This window comes from Stegostoma tigrinum, chromosome 35, assembly GCF_030684315.1.
Source record: "Stegostoma tigrinum isolate sSteTig4 chromosome 35, sSteTig4.hap1, whole genome shotgun sequence".
Taxonomy (NCBI): Eukaryota; Metazoa; Chordata; class Chondrichthyes; order Orectolobiformes; family Stegostomatidae; genus Stegostoma; species Stegostoma tigrinum.
In genome coordinates this window covers 21,691,432-21,708,936 of record NC_081388.1, presented here as the reverse complement: position 1 = coordinate 21,708,936, position 17,505 = coordinate 21,691,432, and the positions used below count along the sequence as shown (strand labels likewise).

Below are 17,505 nucleotides of genomic sequence, written 5' to 3'. Positions count from 1 at the left end.
AGTCTGAAGTGCAAAGAGACTCGGGAGTTCTAGTTCTCAAGATAAACTTGCAGGTTGAGTCAGTCGTCAGGAAGGCAAATGCAATGTTGGCATTTATTTTGAGAGAATTTGAATATAAAAGCAGGAATGTACTACTGAGGCTTTATAGGATTCTGGTCAGGCCACATTTGGAGTATTGTGTGCAGTTTTGGGCCCCATATTTCAGGAATGATGTATTGGCCCTGCAGCGGGTTCAGAGGACGTTCACAAGAGTAGCTGCAGGAATGGAAAGCTTAACATATGAGGAACTTTTGGGGATTCTGGGACTATACTCATTGGAGTGTAGAAGGATGGGGGTGGGGGTTGGGATCTAGTTGAAACTTACAGAATACTGAATGGCCTGGACAGATTGGATGTTGTGAAGATGCTTCCATGGTAGGACAGTCTAGGACCCGAGGGCATGAGGGCACAGCCTTAGAGTAAAAGGAAGATCTTTTAGAACGGAGATAAGGAGAAACTTCTTCAGCCAGAGAGTGGTGAATCTATGGAATTCACTGCCATAGAAGGCTGTGGAGGCCAGATCATTGAGTACATTTAAGACTGAGATAGACAGGTTCTTAATTATCAAGGGGATCAAGGGTTATGGGGAGAAAGCAGGAGAATGGGGTTGAGGAACTTATCGAACATGATTGAATGGCAGAGCAGACTTGCTGGGCTGAATGACCTAATTTCTGCTCCTATGCCTTATGGCCTTATGGCCTAAAATGTCAATCTTTTTGGAATGATTGTTCAATACCTTTACAGTATAATCATATGCATGGTTCTTACTCTATATAACTTTTTTCCCCTGCTATCCTTCTGACAGCGTTGACTCCTAGCTAGGAGTGTTACATATCTGTCATAGTAAAAATAAACAGACATGGAATATAGTACTAATTTGGATCTGCTTCAAAATTAGGAAAATTAACATTCCAGCAAAGCTGTTGCAAAACAAAGGCATACTCCGACTCTCACATTTTTTTCATAAAAGTGCAAGATACCTGGAGACTATCATGTCTGTAACGTTTTTAAGACATTACAATGAAGGAGAGGATTTAAAAATAAGGGACTATATGGTCTGATTACTCATTTAATGAATGCAACATTTACTTCTTTCAGTCAGATACCATAGGCCAATTCTTGGTCAAAGTTTGTGAGTTTTAGCAGAGACAATAAGTGGGATCAGTAGTTACATCAATGAGGAACAAAGCCCATCTCTATCCAGCATCCATAGCTAGAAAGCCTGGATGCAGGAAGAACAAAGTCAGCTTTCCTTAATGTTATCTTCCTTGCCTTGCAATTAAGTTGTTTTCCACTGTCCTTTTTCACATATAAAGAATAACTATTTAGGAAAAGCACAGAAGGATTTTTGGTGTAATCGGAACTGACAGGAGGGATTAGTGCTTTCAATTGCGGGCAAGTGAAGTATTTGAAAAGAAACCATAATTTGGTTTCAAATGAAATCTAAAGGAAAACATAGTTTTGATTCCAAGTTTTCTCTGGTTAAATCTTACAGATTTAATTTTGAGTCTGGCACACCCTCTACCAACTTTGATACTTTCCCTGCAGCAATAATGACTGTATTTCAGGTAAGACATGATGTTGAAATGTTTTGCTCAGTCAGTTGAAATAAGTAAAAAGGACAGTAAAAATTCAACTAATACACATCTTTAGTTTAAAAAAGAACGTGGTTTAATTTTTGAAAAATCAGTGTAAAGTACTGCACTATTGCTATTAAGCCTTTTTTGTCATTCTGTCTCAAAACACTTCACACAATTAATTATTGTTATGGTGGCAATCAAAATGTTCTGGTGTTCAAGCTAAGTTATACAGATTTAGCTGATCAGCTTGTGACCTTCTAAGATGTATCTTTTAAACAAAATGAATACTGTATTGTGTAACTGGATTTGTCCAGAATGTTACAAGAATTTGCAATTGAGCATTTGAAATGGACCTCTTGCATGCTGCTGTTTCTGATGTATAAACTGTGTACCACCAAGATCTTACTGTTCTGTGAATGGAATGGATAATGGGAAACAAAAATATAGATAAAGTAGATGAATTTTTTTTTCTCTTTAGATTCTGACTGGTGAAGATTGGAATGTCGTGATGTATGATGGGATAGAATCCCAGGGCGGTGTTAACAGAGGGATGATTTCTTCAGTCTATTTCATTATTCTGACTCTCTTTGGAAACTGTATCCTCTTCATTTCAAATATGAACCATGGAATATCTGTTTTTTGGCATAGTTCCAACAAGAACATGGACATGCTTTGATGGCTAGAACAAGGTGTAGGATCCCACGAGCTTTCGTGAATCCTGCATATTTTGTAGAACTGTTAATATTCCAGTGGAAATACTATATTTTACTTTGATCTTCTTGTTCTGAATCTTTATCAGCTTGTCATCATTGTAACGGCCTGAGTAGATCAACCTATAACTATCTATCTCAGATGTTATTCTGACGACTTATTCATAGAACTTAGAACATTACAGCACAGTACAGGCCCTTCGGCCCTCGATGTTGTGCCGACCTGTCATACCGATCTGAAGCCCATCTAACCTACACTATTCCATGTACGTCCATATGATCATCCATTGACAACTTAAATGTACCTAAAGTTGGCAAATCTACAACGTTGCAGGCAAAGCGTTCCATTCCCTTACTACTCTCTGAGTAAAGAAACCTCTTCTGACATCTGTCCTATATCTTTCACCCCTCAATTTAAAGCTATGCCCACTCATGCTCGCCATCACCATCCTGGGAAAAAGGCTCTCCCTATCCACCCTATCTAACCCTCTGATTATTTTATATGTCTCAATTAAGTCACCTCTCAACCTTCTTCTCTCTAATGAAAACAGCCTCAAGTCCCTCAGCCTTTCCTCGTAAGACCTTCCCTCCATACCAGGCAACATCCTAGTAAATCTCCTCTGCAACCTTTCCAAAACTTCCACATCCTTCTTATAATACGGTGACCAGAACTGTACGCGATACTCCAAGTGCAGCCGCACCAGAGTTTTGTACGGCTGCAGCATAACCTCTTGGTTCCGGAACTCGATCCCTCTATTAATAAAAGCTAAAACACTGTATGCCTTCTTAACAGCCCTGTCAACCTGGGTGGCAACTTTCAATGATCTGTGTACATGGACACCGATATCTCTCTGCTCATCTACACTACTAAGAATCTTACCATTACCCCAATACTTTGTCTTCCGGTTACTCCTACCAAAGTGCAACACCTCACACTTGTCTGCATTAAACTCCATTTGCCACCTCTCAGCCCAGCTCTGCAGCTTATCTATGTCTCTCTGCAAACTACAGCATCCTTCGTCACTATCCATAACTTCACCGACCTTAGTGTCGTCTGCAAATTTACTAATCCATCCTTCTACACCCTCATCCAGGTCATTTATAAAAATGACAAACAGCATTGGATCCAACACTGATCCTTGCAGGACACCACTAGTAACTGGTCTCCTTGGTTTTGTTTCAGATATTCGAAGCTGTCTGAGATAGATTTCCATATTTGTGCCTTATAACAGACCTTTTGAGAAATCAAAAAATATCCCTTCTACTCTACACTATGATCTTTACCATGTCTATTCTATGTGATGAATAGAGTGTGGACCAAAAATGATATCTTGTCCATTTTACCTAGAAAACAATAAGAATGAAATGACCTGTTTATTGAAGTTGTACTCTCCTATGTGTATAATGGTTGTCCCTGTGTTATTTAATCCATTGCACGATGGCAGAATCAGATGTCATAAACTTCTTATCAAATCTTCAATGAAAGATCACTGATCCGAGACAATTACATATGTTCTGATGCTGCCCATCATGGTGAATATTTCTGGCATTTCTTGTTTTAATTTCAGATATCCTATATCCAGGCTAAATGGCATTAGGTTGATTATTGTACTGACATTTGCATCCAGGGCATTCTGAAATCAGCTGCTGGGAAGTGATTCGAGTGGCTCAGAATGGACCCTATCTCTTATGGGAATTTGCTTGGGTTCTAATTTATCCCTTTTCATAACAAAAAAAGGTCTTCAATAGTGTGAGCTGATGAAGTGACAAATTATCTGATTTATTAAATTAAAATTAAAATACTGCAGATGTTGGAAGTCTGAAATAAAAAGAAAGTAAGTGTGCAAAAAGCACAGCAAATCTGGCAGTATCTCTGTAGATAGAGAGAAAGAGAGTTGTAGTTTGAGTCAAATTGGGATAACAATGTGACTGTACTTAAGGAGGAAATTCCTGGGAGGTTGTCCAGTGAGGTTATATGGCAGGAACTGAGAAATAAGGATGGGATGATCACCTTGTTGGGATTGTATTATAGGCCGCCCAATAATCAGCAGGAAATTGAAGAAGCAAATATGTAAGAAGATCTCAGATATCTATAAGAATAATAGGGTTGTAAAGGTAGGGGATTTTAACTTTCCAAACATAGACTAGGGCTGTCATAGTGTTAAGGGCTTGGTTAGGGAGGAATTTGTTAAATGTACAAGAAAAGTTCCTTATTCAATATGTGGATTACCTACTAGAGAAGGGGCAAAAAATACCCTGACATTTTGATGGGAAATAAGGCAGGACAAGTGACTGTGATGTCAGTGGGGAAGCACTACTGGGCAAGTGATCATAATTCTATTAGTTTTAAAATACACATGGACAATGATAGAATTGGTCAAAAAGTTAAAGTTTTAAATTGGAATAAGGCCAGTTTTGATGGTATCAGGCAGGAACTTTCAGAACTTGATTGGGGCAGGCTACTTGCAAGTAAAGGGATAGTTGGGAAGAGGGAGGCCTTTAAAAATGAGATGAGAGTTCAGAGACAGTAGGTTCCTTTTAGCATGAAGGGCAAGGCAGGCAGGTATAGGGAATGCTGGATGACGAGAGAAATTGAGGCTCTTGAGAAGAAAAAGAAAGAGGCAAATAGTAGGAATAGACAGCTGGGTCGAGTGAATCCCTAGAGGAGAGTAAGGGCAGTAGGAGTATACTTAAGAGAGAAATTAGGAGGGCAGAAAGGGGATAGCTTTGAGATAGCTTTGACAAAGAGTTAAGGAAATCCAAAGAGATTCTAAAGGTACATTAAGGGCAAAAGGAAGAGAATATGGCCCTGTAAAGATCAACATGGCTGTCTATGTGTGGAATCACAAGAGATGGGTGAGATACTAAACTAAAATTTGGCATTAATATTTACTGTGGAGAAGGACAAGGAAACTAAGGAACTTGGGGAAATAGATAGTGATGATTTGAAAAGAGCATATTACAGAAGAAGAGGTGCTGGAAGTCTCAAAAATGCATAAAAATAGGTAAATACCCAGGACCTGATCAGATATATCCCAGAACTTTCTAGGAAGCTGGGAAGAAATTGCTGGGCCCCTTGCTGAGATATTTGTATCATCAACAGCCACAGGTGAGGTGCTGGAAGTCTGGAGTTTAGGTAATGTGGTGCCATTATTTTAAGAAGCCTATAAGGAAAAGCCAGGAAACTATAGACTGGTGAGCCTTACATCAATGGTGGATAAGTTGTTGCCCCCTATTATGAGGGACGGGATTTGGAAACTTAAGGACTGAGTAAGGATAGTCAACATGGTTTCGTGCATGGGAAATCTTGTTTCACTAACTTAATTGAGTGTTTTGAAGAGGAGACAAAGAAGATGACAAAGGCAGAGCAGTAGACATTGTCTATGTGGACTTCAGCAAAGCATTTAACAAGTTTCTGCATGGTAGACTGGTTAGTGAGGTTAGATCACATGGGAGAGCTGGCCAATTGGATACAAAATTAGCTTGAAGATAAGAGACAGAGGATGGTGGTAGAGGGTTGCTTTTCGGACTGGAGACTTGTGACCAGCGTATGCTACAGGGATGGGTGCTGTGTCCACTGCTTTTCGTGAATGTTGTAGGAATAGTTAGTAAGTCTGCAGATGACACCAAAATAGGTGGTTTTGTAGACAGTGAAGAAGGTTATCTCAGAGTACAATGGAATCTTGATGAGATGGACAAATGGGCCATGGAGTGGAAAATGGAGTTTAATTTAGATATATGTGACATGTTACATTTGTAAGGCAAACCTGGGCAGAACGTGACAATTAATCATAGTGTCCTGGGGAGTGTTGCCGAATGAAAAGACCTAGGGCTGTAGGTGCATATTTCTTGAAAGTGAAGCCATAGTCAAAGACGTTGCTGAAGAAGACATTTGGTACACTTGCCTTCACTGGTCAGAACATCAAACACAGAAGTTGGGAAGTCATGTTACAGCCGTACAGGGCATTGGTGAGGCCACTTTTAGAATACTACATTCAATTCTAGTTGCCCTTCTATAGGAAGGATGTTGTTGAAGTTAAGAGGGAGCAGGAAAGATTTACAAGGATGTTGCCAGGACTGGAAGGTTTGAGTTATAGAGAGAAGCTGAATAGGCTGGGGCTTTTTTTCCCCTGAACCATTTGGGGCTGAGGAGTGACCTTATAGAGGTTTATAAAATCATGAGGGGCATAAATAGGGTGAATCGCTAAGGTTTTTTTTCCTAGGATGGAGGAGTCCAAAACTAGAGAACTATGTTTAAAAATGAGAGTGGAAAGATTTAGAAGGGAGCTGGGGGATTTTTTTAATGCAGAAGTTGATGTGTGTTTGGAACAAGCTGCCGGAGGAATTGGTAGAGATGGGTACAATTACAACATTTTAAAGGTAACTGATTGGGTAAATGAATAGGAAGGATGCAGAGGGATATGGGCCAAATAGAGAAAAATGGGACTAGATCAGATTGGAATGCCTGGTCAGCATGGACAAGTTAGACCAAACAGTCTTTTCCCTGCTGTATGATTCTGCAAATATGACTCCTCTGTACTTTTAGCTGTAAGTATGAGTTCTTCATAGCTCTTTTAAAAGGCTCCTGACAAGTTCTGTAAGAGGAGCACCTTGAAATGATTTGGAGGGATTGATGGGTTGTTTAAATTTACACATTAATCACTGAATATTTAAGGTTCAGAATGAGGCCATTCAGCCCATCATGTCATGATTATTTGCCAGACCTGGAGAGATTGTATACATTCTACCTGTTGCTAAAGTTGAATTTTGAAATTCAAAATCATATTAGTTATTAAGTTAGATAAGCCACATGCATTACATGCTTGATGTCAAACTGATATTCTCCTAAATTACTAAAAAAATGACAATTATATTTTGACCTGAACATGGCAGAAGCACTAGACCTCATTAGAGCCTCGTTCCAAACATGAACATGAGGGTTGAATTCCTGAAATGAGGTGACAGTAACTATCTGTAATCATAAGCCAGCATTTTAACAAATGTGGGTCTGTATAGCCCCAACTAAATTAAGGTCAAAGGGAATATTCTCCACTGGTTGGAGCAATCCCTCAAACAAAGGAGAATGGTTGTGATTAGTGAAGTACCTTCATCTCAGTTCCTGCACATTACCGCAGGACATCCTTAGTCCTTGGCCCAATTATCTTCAGCTGTCTTATTTTTGACCCTGTAACTTAACATTTGTAATGCAGAAATGTTATTGTCTGCAAGAGATAATTGCCTTTCCTTTTCAAATCCCCAGCAACAATAGCTAGGTGACTGTTATTGATCAGAATAATCACAAGACAAGCTATGTAAGATGCATATCAGAGATTGTGAATTCTGCAGTGACTAACTCACGTCCCAACTCCCCAAAGGCTGTTTATAAAGTTGAAGTTATAGAGGTTTATAAAGTCATGAGGGGCAAGGTCTTTTTCCTAGGGTAGGGAGTCAAAAATTAGAAGGCATAGGTTGAAGGTGAAAGGGGAACAATTTAAAAATGACCTAAGGGGTAACTTTTTCACTCAGAGGATGGTGTGTGTATGGAATGAGCTGCTAGAGGAAGTGGTGAAGACAGGTACAATTACAACATGTAAAAGGGTCTGAATGGATATATGAATAGAAACAGTTTAGAGGGAGATGGGCCAAATGCTGGCACTGGGACTAGGTCAGATTGGAACATCTGGTTGCAGCAGATGAGTTGGACCAAAGGTTCTGTTTCTGTGCTATATGACTATGACGTTATGTCTGCTCTGGCTGTTTGAGCATTTTAACTTGGTGCCAAATTCTTGTGTTTTCCCCATTAAATGAAAGAATCCTAGAATGGCTATAGCACAGAGGGAATCCATTCAGCACATCTTTTTGATGGAGAACCACTCCAAATTTCATTTATCTTCTTTTCTAGCCCTAATTTGTTTCCTTTTCAGATAATGATGCAATTCCTTGTTGAAATTCGTGTTTAACGTTTCCTCCACTGTACTATCAGGCAGTGCATTCCAAATCCCAAATACTTGATGCGTGAAAAAGGATTTCGCTCATGTCACCCTTGCACCTTTTGTCACTTACCTTAAATCTGTGTCCACTGGATCAGATCCTTCCATTAATGGGAATTGTTTGTTCCAGTCTGCCAATATATGATCACTTTACAGTTTTTCTGCACATTCTCTGTCTTTTATTACCTTCATTTTGATAACCAGACACTCTGCTGAATGTATTCTTGGCCATTGCTGTGGACAACCTTGCCAATGCACAAGAACTCACAAAGGTAAAATAAAAGTGTTTTATTTAGGAAGTCTTGTTTGTGAAAGCAAAAGTAATGCTGAGGAGGAACACTTTCCAATTTATATAGCCAGTGTGAACATCATGTATTCCTAGACCAGGGAGACCCCAGGCCTGATGTTGTATAATGTTTCTTCTGCCTTATGCCAACCAGTGCAGTTCAGCTGCCACCCTGGAATAAAGCTCTTATGCAGCAGTCTGATACATTTTATTGCCTTGACAAGCCAGCTAGCCTTATGGCAGATTTAAGTTGAGGTACAATTTCCACTGAGTCCTAAACTGAAACCGCACCAGACTTATTTCACATCAGTGGCTTGAGCTAAGGCCTTCTAACCAATCTTTTAGTTGGACTCAAACCCAGAATTCAGAGATAAGCTTCTAACCCATAGTTGTGGCATTGAGTACATCCCACTGAAATAGCTATAAGGTAGAGCAACTAGTACACGCATTATCACAGCTTGTAACAGTTAATATAATGCAACTGCATAGCTAGGAACAACTCATGTATAGTATTGGTGCAATGTGTACCCTGTTTCAAATCTACCTATTTAAGTTTCTCATAGAGCTTTCAATGTGTCATAACAGGATGAACAAGAAGAGGAGGAAGCTGCCAATCAGAAACTTGCACTGCAGAAAGCCAAGGAGGTAGCAGAAGTGAGTCCATTGTCAGCTGCCAACTTGTCAATAGCTGCGTAAGTAGAGTCTGGTAATATTATCTTAGCTGGGCTGAAGTTTAATTAAAGTAATGAAGTTACAGTTTGTCAGAATACAAGTTTCTGTGTCATTGGCTTGAAACTTTTAATTTCACAAGGCATTTTGGTAACATTACGGGCAAGTTACTGTTTTGTAAGGTGGCATGACGTTCTGATATGTTCTGCTTGCTATTTCATGATCTACCTGACCATTTCATTTGTGGTTCACTTCATGGCACAGCTTTAATCCTGTAGATCAGGTAAGGGGTGACATCGGGAGCCAGCAACCCAGATGCCCTCTTACTTCTTGGTGTATGCACATAATTGATATTGACATTAGATGGAAACAGGTCAAATGACTGTCACCTTTGCCAGAGAATAGAAGAGCGAAACTCAAGTGAGGGAATTCAATCCAAACAAGAGACCAAAATTATATATTACTTGCTTTATTGGAATTTGCTTTCAAGTCCATTTCTTGTTCTGACAACAGTACCCTATGTGTCATGAATTCAGCTATTCTTTAAAGACCAGTTTCTAGCTGATGTAAATATGAAGCAGAATTCTAACAAGGAACTGTCAATTACATGGCAATTGGTTCTGATTATAACCAAATCAAAGAGAGAAAAAAGAATCGAGAGGAGAGTACTTGCTTTAAATATCACTTCCATCTCTATTTGGGAAATATAGTGATAATGATATATTTGACTAGTATTGAAGTAACATGAAATTTCTTATTTGTTGGGGAGCCTTCAATTCAGGCAGTCCTCCAGGACAACATCACTGAAAGCTTGTATCCAAGCACAGCTCCATTCGTTTCACTACAAGCCAAATACTGCAGGTGCTGGAAATTTGAAATAAGAACAGAAAAAGTAACAGCTGGCCAGATAGCATCTGTGGAGAGAGAAATAGAAACACCTCTTCCTCCGTTACATTGATGACTGTATCGGTGCCGCCTCTTGCTCCCCAGAGGAGCTCGAACAGTTCATCCAGTTCACCAACACCTTTCCACCCCAACCTTCAGTTCACCTGGGCCATCTCCAGCACATCCCTCACCTTCCTGGACCTCTCAGTCTCCATCTCAGGCAACCAGCTTGTAACTGATGTCCATTTCAAGCCCACTGACTCCCACAGCTACCTAGAATACACCTCCTCCCACCCACCCTCCTGCAAAAATTCCATCCCCTATTCCCAATTCCTCCACCTCCGCCGCATCTGCTCCCACGATGAGGCATTCCACTCCCGCACATCCCAGATGTCCAAGTTCTTCAAGGACCGCAACATTCCCACACAGTGGTCGAGAACGCCCTTGACCGCATCTCCCGTATTTCCCGCAACACACCCCTCACACCCCGCCCGCGCCACAACCGCCCCAAGAGGATCCCCCTCGTTCTCACACACCACCCCACCAACGCATCATCCTCCGACACATCCGCCATCTACAATCTGACCCCACCACCCAAGACATTTTTCCATCCCCACCCTTGTCTGCTTTCCGGAGAGACCACTCTCTCTGTGACTCCCTTGTTCGCTCCACACTGCCCTCCAACCCCACCGCACCCGGCACCTTCCCCTGCAACCGCAGGAAATGTTACAATTGCCCCCACACCTCCTCCCTCACCCCTATCCCAGGCCCCAAGATGACTTTCCATATTAAGCAGAGGTTCACCTGCACATCTGCCAATGTGGTATACTGTATCCATTGTACCCGATGTGGCTTCCTCTACATTGGGGAAACCAAGTGGAGGCTTGGGGACCGCTTTGCAGAACACCTCCGCTCGGTTCGCAATAAACAACTGCACCTCCCAGTCGCGAACCATTTCAACTCCCCCTCCCATTCTTTAGATGACATGTCCATCATGGGCCTCCTGCAGTGCCATAATGATGCCACCCGAAGGTTGCAGGAACAGCAACCCATATTCCGCTTGGGAACCCTGCAGCCCAATGGTATCAATGTGGACTCCACCAGCTTCAAAATCTCCCCTTCCCCCACTGCATCCCTAAACCAGCCCAGTTCGTCCCCTCCCCCCACTGCACCACACAACCAGCCCAGCTCTTCCCCTCCCCCCACTGCATCCCAAAACCAGCCCAGCCTGTCTCTGCCTCCCTAAACTGTTCTTCCTCTCAACTTTCCCTTCCTCCCACCCCAAGCTGCACCTCCATTTCCTACCTACTAACCTCATCCCACCTCCTTGACCTGTCCGTCTTCCCTGGACTGACCTCTCCCCTCCCTACCTCCCCACCTTTACTCTCCTCTCCACCTATCTTCTTTTCTCTCCATCTTCGGTCCGCCTCCCCCTCTCTCCCTATTTATTCCAGAACCCTCACCCCATCCCCCTCTCTGATGGAGGGTCTAGGCCCGAAACGTCAGCTTTTGTGCTCCTGATGCTGCTTGGCCTGCTGTGTTCATCCAGCTTCACACTTTATTATCTTAGAGTTAACTTGAAATGTCTTTCAGTGGAATTGAATGAGCCATTAATTTTAGTCGGGCTGGATACAGTCAGAAATGTAGTAGCCATTGGTAAAATGCGAATAAATCACTTCCCAGATTGTTTTAATGTTCTTCTCACCACAGAAACAAATGGAGATCCTCCAAAATAATGCAACCCTTCCACATTCACTAAAATGCTGGGTAGGAATGGTAGAGATTTGGTAGAGCGAGTTATTGGAAATACAGGTGGGCAGCACGGTGGCTGAGGTTAGCACTGCAGCCTCACAGCGCCAGGGACCTGGGTTCAATTCCTGCCTTGGGCCACTGTCTGTGTGGCGTTTGCACATTCTCCCCGTGTCTGTGTGGGTTTCCTCCAGGTGCTCCGGTTTCCTCCTACAGTCCAAAGATGTGCAGGGTAGGTGGATTGGCCATGCTAAATTGGCCATAATGTTCAGGGGTGTGTGGGTTATAGGGGGATGGGTCTGGGTGGGATGCTTCAAGGGGCGGTGTGGACTTGTTGGGCCGAAGGGCCTGTTTCCACACTGTAGGGAATCTAAGAGTTAAGACAAACAATTAGCATTCTTCTGTTGTAAATAAGGATTCTATACTTCTCCATAAGAGATGGACTGTGTATATTGCACAGAAAGTAACTCTTGAGAGTTTCTTTCATCTTTCTGTCTTGTAAAATGACAGTTGACTTTAACCAGACAAAATTAAGGCTAAAGAGAGGAGGGGCTACAGGACAGATAAAAAAAAATACATAGTATCAATCAGAAGAGTAAGTCATCAGGTAGAGATTTCACTCTAAACTAATGTTGCAACTTGGAAAATTCGTTCCTCAAAGCAGGATAGTGTAAAACAGAAGGAATAGAATTTGGGGGTATGAGTAAAATAAGCAACTTTTTGTTGAAATCACCTGTAGCAGTTTCCAGCATGTATCAACTGTGTCAGATATATTTTAACATGCCCAATGTGTCCATTTTTTGTATTTGTTGCCCAAATCAGGCCAAACTGTTCATTGTTTGTTTGTTTTATTTTCTGAAATCTAAATACCACCAAAACTTTGTTTAACAAAAAACATTTTTCCTTTTCTTATTTTATGATGGACATTCCTCATATTTGTGCAATGTAAACGCTCTAGCCTGGAATCTTTGCAACCAAAGCATTTCTAGATTTTAGCATTTAATGTTAGAATGCCAAACCACAAGTTTATGACCTGTAAAGAGATTATACCTGTGGTATTAAAACATGCCAAAACAAGTGTTAAGACATAAAAGTGCACCTTTTCAAAACTATTTAATTGAAAATGTGCCTTGATTTAAAAAAAAGAGAACTGTCAAAAGATTAAATAATATCCTGATTTAACAAATACAGATATAATAAGCAGTGTCTCTCTGTCCCTCTCCCTCTGTCTCTCTGTCTCTGTCTCGCTCTCTCTCTCTTTGTCTTTCTCTTTCCGTCTCTCTCTATCTCTCTCTCTTCCACACACACACACACACACACACACACACACACACACACACACACACACACACAGTCATGCAAGCCTTTTGGATGCTAGCCTGAAATTCAAAGTCACCTGCTAGGGAAAGATGTTTGTTCAAAAGGCAGACTGGAGAAAAAAATGCTAAGTTTGAAGGTGCCCTCAGTTTCCGAACTCAGTTGTTGCTGTTTTTCCTCCACTCTGGACGCATTGGTCAGTCAGCAACTGAATTAGATTTGCCCAACTCATTCTGCATACAAACATCCTGGACTCATTTGACACTTAGAATCATAGAATCCCTATAGCACAGAAGAAGGCTATTCGGCCCATTGAAGCACCAACTCGCCAAAGACCATGACATGCTGACTCAACCCCCTACCTGATCCCTGTAAGCCTGCATTTCACATGGCTAATCCGCCTACCCTAAACATCACTGGACACTATGAGCAATTTAGCTTGGCCAATCCATCGGACCTGTCCATCTTTGGACTGTGGGAGGAACCCAGAGCACCCAGAGGAAATTTGCAATGAAACATGTTACCAAAGGTTGAAGAGCTGTTGGGTGCATTGTCTGCTTCAGCAGCAGTAACCCAATGGGTTCCAAGGCTGTTTTAGTAGCGCTAACAGTGAGTAAGAGAATTGTGGGACCTGCTGAAAAAAATTTCAAGACAACTATTATTGTAGATGTCAAAAGTTCCAGGCTAGACAGGTTACAATGTAGTTGTTTACTGGGGATACATTTCTTTCCCAAATAAAAATTAGTTACTTTTTGGTAAGTAATTGGTCAGAGCTTTCCCGATGTCTTAGTTGGAATGTGCACCATGGCATATAATACAGTCGTATATGCAGAAAGATTTCAGATTTTATTCCTAATTTCTGGTGGTTCAAATCTTCTGCATCAGGGTATAACAAGGCTGCTGCAACCAGATACATGCTTTCGAGCTGGACAAAGAGATTTGAAAGATCAAATGGATTATTCCTGTTTAGTGTTATCTGTAATTTCTACTAGAACATCTTGGGACATTAATTGTGAGGCATGATTAGTCTGTATAATTTAATGTCTCCTGATACCCAAACTGTTTGAGTTTACATGATGGGAATGGTTATTGAGTAAAATGCCACAGGCTGTTGATGCAAAAGTCAATCCTCACATGTTAAAAAAAAGAAAAACAAAACGTCAACTGAAAATAATTGCTTATATAAAGAGAATCATCACCAGACCACAGTTGTACACTTGCTGAAAGCCACTGGGCACAATGGAGTAACCAAGAAGAGGAGGGGAGGAAAATGAGCTTGGAGAAACCTAGGCATAAGACCTTTGTATAGAGCACAAAGAATTTTTTAAATTGAAGCATAAAACATCTAGCATACGGGTGGAGATGGAAATGGATGCTGTTCTTTCACTTCTAAAATCTTGGTTCAAATCCAGTTCATACTTATAATGAAAATTTCCCATCTGTTACTTCAGAGTCTTCCATGAATTTAGTTTTGGCAATCTTAATAAAATTTATTCTAGGCACAAAGTAATAAGAGGCAAGTCATTTGACTCAATCAGTCCATGTCAATGTTATTACTCAATTGAGCCTCCCCAAGTCTTTGCTCATCAAAACTATCAGCAAAACCTTGTATTTCATTTTTCACTCAACTGGTTATCTAACCTCTTATTAAGTATGTCTTTACTGTTCACTTCAACCACTCTCTGTTCTAAAGAGTTTCACATTCTCATTTCTGTTTGTATCTTATATGTAGTTGCGGTCATTTGATATGGAAGTTTTCTGAATTCCCCTGTTGGATTTCTTAATCACTTATGTTAAAAGCTTCTAGTTGTGCTTTCCCCACAGGAAGAAATATGTCCCTTTTGCACCCTATCGAAATCTTTTATAATTTTAAAGACCTGTAATTGGCTACTCCTTTTCCTTTATTCTCCGCAAGGAAAGAAACAGCATAGTAATCCTTCCCTTACATTTTTCATATCATCCTTGTAAATCTGCTCTGCTACCTCTCAAACATCTCTATAATTCTTTTACAAAATGGTGGAAAAAACTAAGAATTAGAAAAGTGACATTGGTGCAGAAACAGTTATGCTCGGAAGATGGGACTGAGGCATATTGTTAGGGCAGAGTTGAGAGTGTTTTACTTTATACTTACCAAACACTAAAACTGATGGCAGGAACTTGGAAAATGTTCCATTCAACATTGCTAATGATATTTATCTTTAAAAATACAAAGTTCACTAAATAAATGAAAGGAAAAAATAATGAACGTGTTATAATAGTTATATAAAAGGTCTTGTGTTTTACATTTTTATTATACAGCCTAAATCATTCTTCAGAATGTGAAAGTATAAACAAAACAGAATAGAGATTTCCTTCTATTTTCACTTCGATAACCAAACCTCTCTCCTGGAACAGCCGCTGAAATTGTATATGCAGGTTAGAACATAAGAACACAAGAACTAGGAGCAGGAGTAAGCCATCTGGCCCCTCAAGCCTGCCCCGCCATTTAATAAGATCATGGCTGATATTTTTGAGACTCAGCTCCACTTACCTGCCCGCACACCATAACCCTTAATCCCTTTACTGTTCAAAAATTTATCTGGCCTTGCCTTAAAAACATTCAGCAAGGCAGCTTCAACTGCTTCATTGATTCCACAGATTCACAACCCTTTGGGTGAAGAAGTTCCTCCTGACCTCAGTCCTAACCTGCTTCCCTTTATTTTGAGGCGATGTTCTCTTGTCCGAGTTTCACCTGCTAGCAGAAACGACTTTCCTGCCTCCACCTTATCTATTCCCTTCCTAATCTTCTGTTTCTGTAAGATCTTCCCTCATTCTTCTGACTCCCAATGAGTATAATCCCAGTCTACTCAGTCTGTCCTTATAATCCAACCCTCACAACTCTGGAATCAACTGAGTGAAACTCCTCTGCACCCCTCCAGTGCTAGTATATCTCTTCTCAAGTAAGGAGACCAAAACTGCACACAGTACTCCAGGTGTGGCCTCACCGGGACCCTATACAGCTGCAGCATAGCCTCCCTGTTTTTAAACTCCATCCCTTTAGCAATGGCAGAAAAATTCCATTTATCTTGTTAATTACCTGCTGCACCTGCAATCCTACTTTCAGCAATTCATGCACAAGGACACCCTAGTCCCTCTGCACAGCAGCATGCTGCCATTTTTAAACCATTTAAAACATAGTCCATTTTGCTGTTATTCCTACCAAAGTGGATGACCTCACACTTATCAACATTGTACTCCATCTGCCAGACCTTTGCCCACTCACTTAGACTATCTATATCCCTCTGCAGACTTTCAATGTCTTCTGTGCACATTGCTCTACCACTCACCTTAGTGTCATCTGCCAATTTTGACACACCACACTTAGTCCCAAACTCCAAATCGTCGATGTAAATTGTAAACAATTGAGGTCCCAACACTGATCCCTGAGACACACCACTAACTACTGACCGCCAACCAGAAAAACACCCATTTACCCCTACTCTAGAGACTAGGACCCATGGGCGCAGCCTTAAAATTAGAGGGGGTAAATTTAAAACTGAAATGAGACGACATTTCTTCAGCCAGAGAGTGGTGGGCTTGTGGAATTCATTGCCACGGAGTGCAGTGGAGGCCGGGACGTTGGATGCTTTCAAGGCAGAGATCGACAAATTCTTGATCTCACAAGAATCAAGGGCAACAGGGAGAAGTGGAGTTGAAATGCCCATCAGCCATGATTTAAATGGCGGAGATGACTTGATGGGCCAAATGGCCTTACTTCGACACCTATGTCTTACGGTCTTACTCTTTGCTTTCTGCTGGTCAACCAATTCTCTATTCGTGCCAATGCATTACCTGTAATACCATGCAACTTTATCTTATGTAGCAGCCTTTGGTGTGGCACCTTGTCAAATGCCTTCTGGAAACCTAGATACACCACATCCACAGGTTCCCCATATGGGGCAGGATTAGGCAACCAAAAAGGAAAAGAGGGGAAATAAGATGAGGGTAGCTGCCAACATTCATGATGTTCCTGTAGCAATTAGACTCTCTCAGACTTCTGGACTTGCGTATTTAGACTGCCTCATCCTCGGAAGTACCAGAGCAGTAATCTTAAATGAACAGCCAAGTGCAGTTTCATTTTAGAAGCTCAACATTAACACATGTTCCAGATTATCTCTGAGCAATTCCTTGGAAGACCCATTAGGCTAAAGTGAATACGAAGTTAATAAATTTTCTACAGATAAAATTATAATAACATTGCAAGTAAAGATTTTAATGAACACATTCACACTATTAAAAGA

General features: G+C 41.0%; 1 protein-coding gene across 4 annotated transcripts in view; it reads left to right on the top strand.

Moving 5' to 3' along the window:
- The window catches only part of LOC125447460 (voltage-dependent P/Q-type calcium channel subunit alpha-1A-like), a 606,466-nt gene that overhangs the window by 335,654 nt on the left and 253,307 nt on the right, over nt 1-17,505 (top strand). For all 4 annotated transcript variants that reach the window (XM_048521818.2, XM_059639809.1, XM_059639808.1 and 1 more), the window contains 4 exons: nt 1,535-1,607; nt 2,098-2,215; nt 8,524-8,591; nt 9,191-9,297. In XM_048521818.2, coding sequence (XP_048377775.2) covers nt 1,535-1,607; nt 2,098-2,215; nt 8,524-8,591; nt 9,191-9,297 — 366 coding nt within the window. The remainder of the gene's footprint in view (nt 1-1,534; nt 1,608-2,097; nt 2,216-8,523; nt 8,592-9,190; nt 9,298-17,505) is intronic.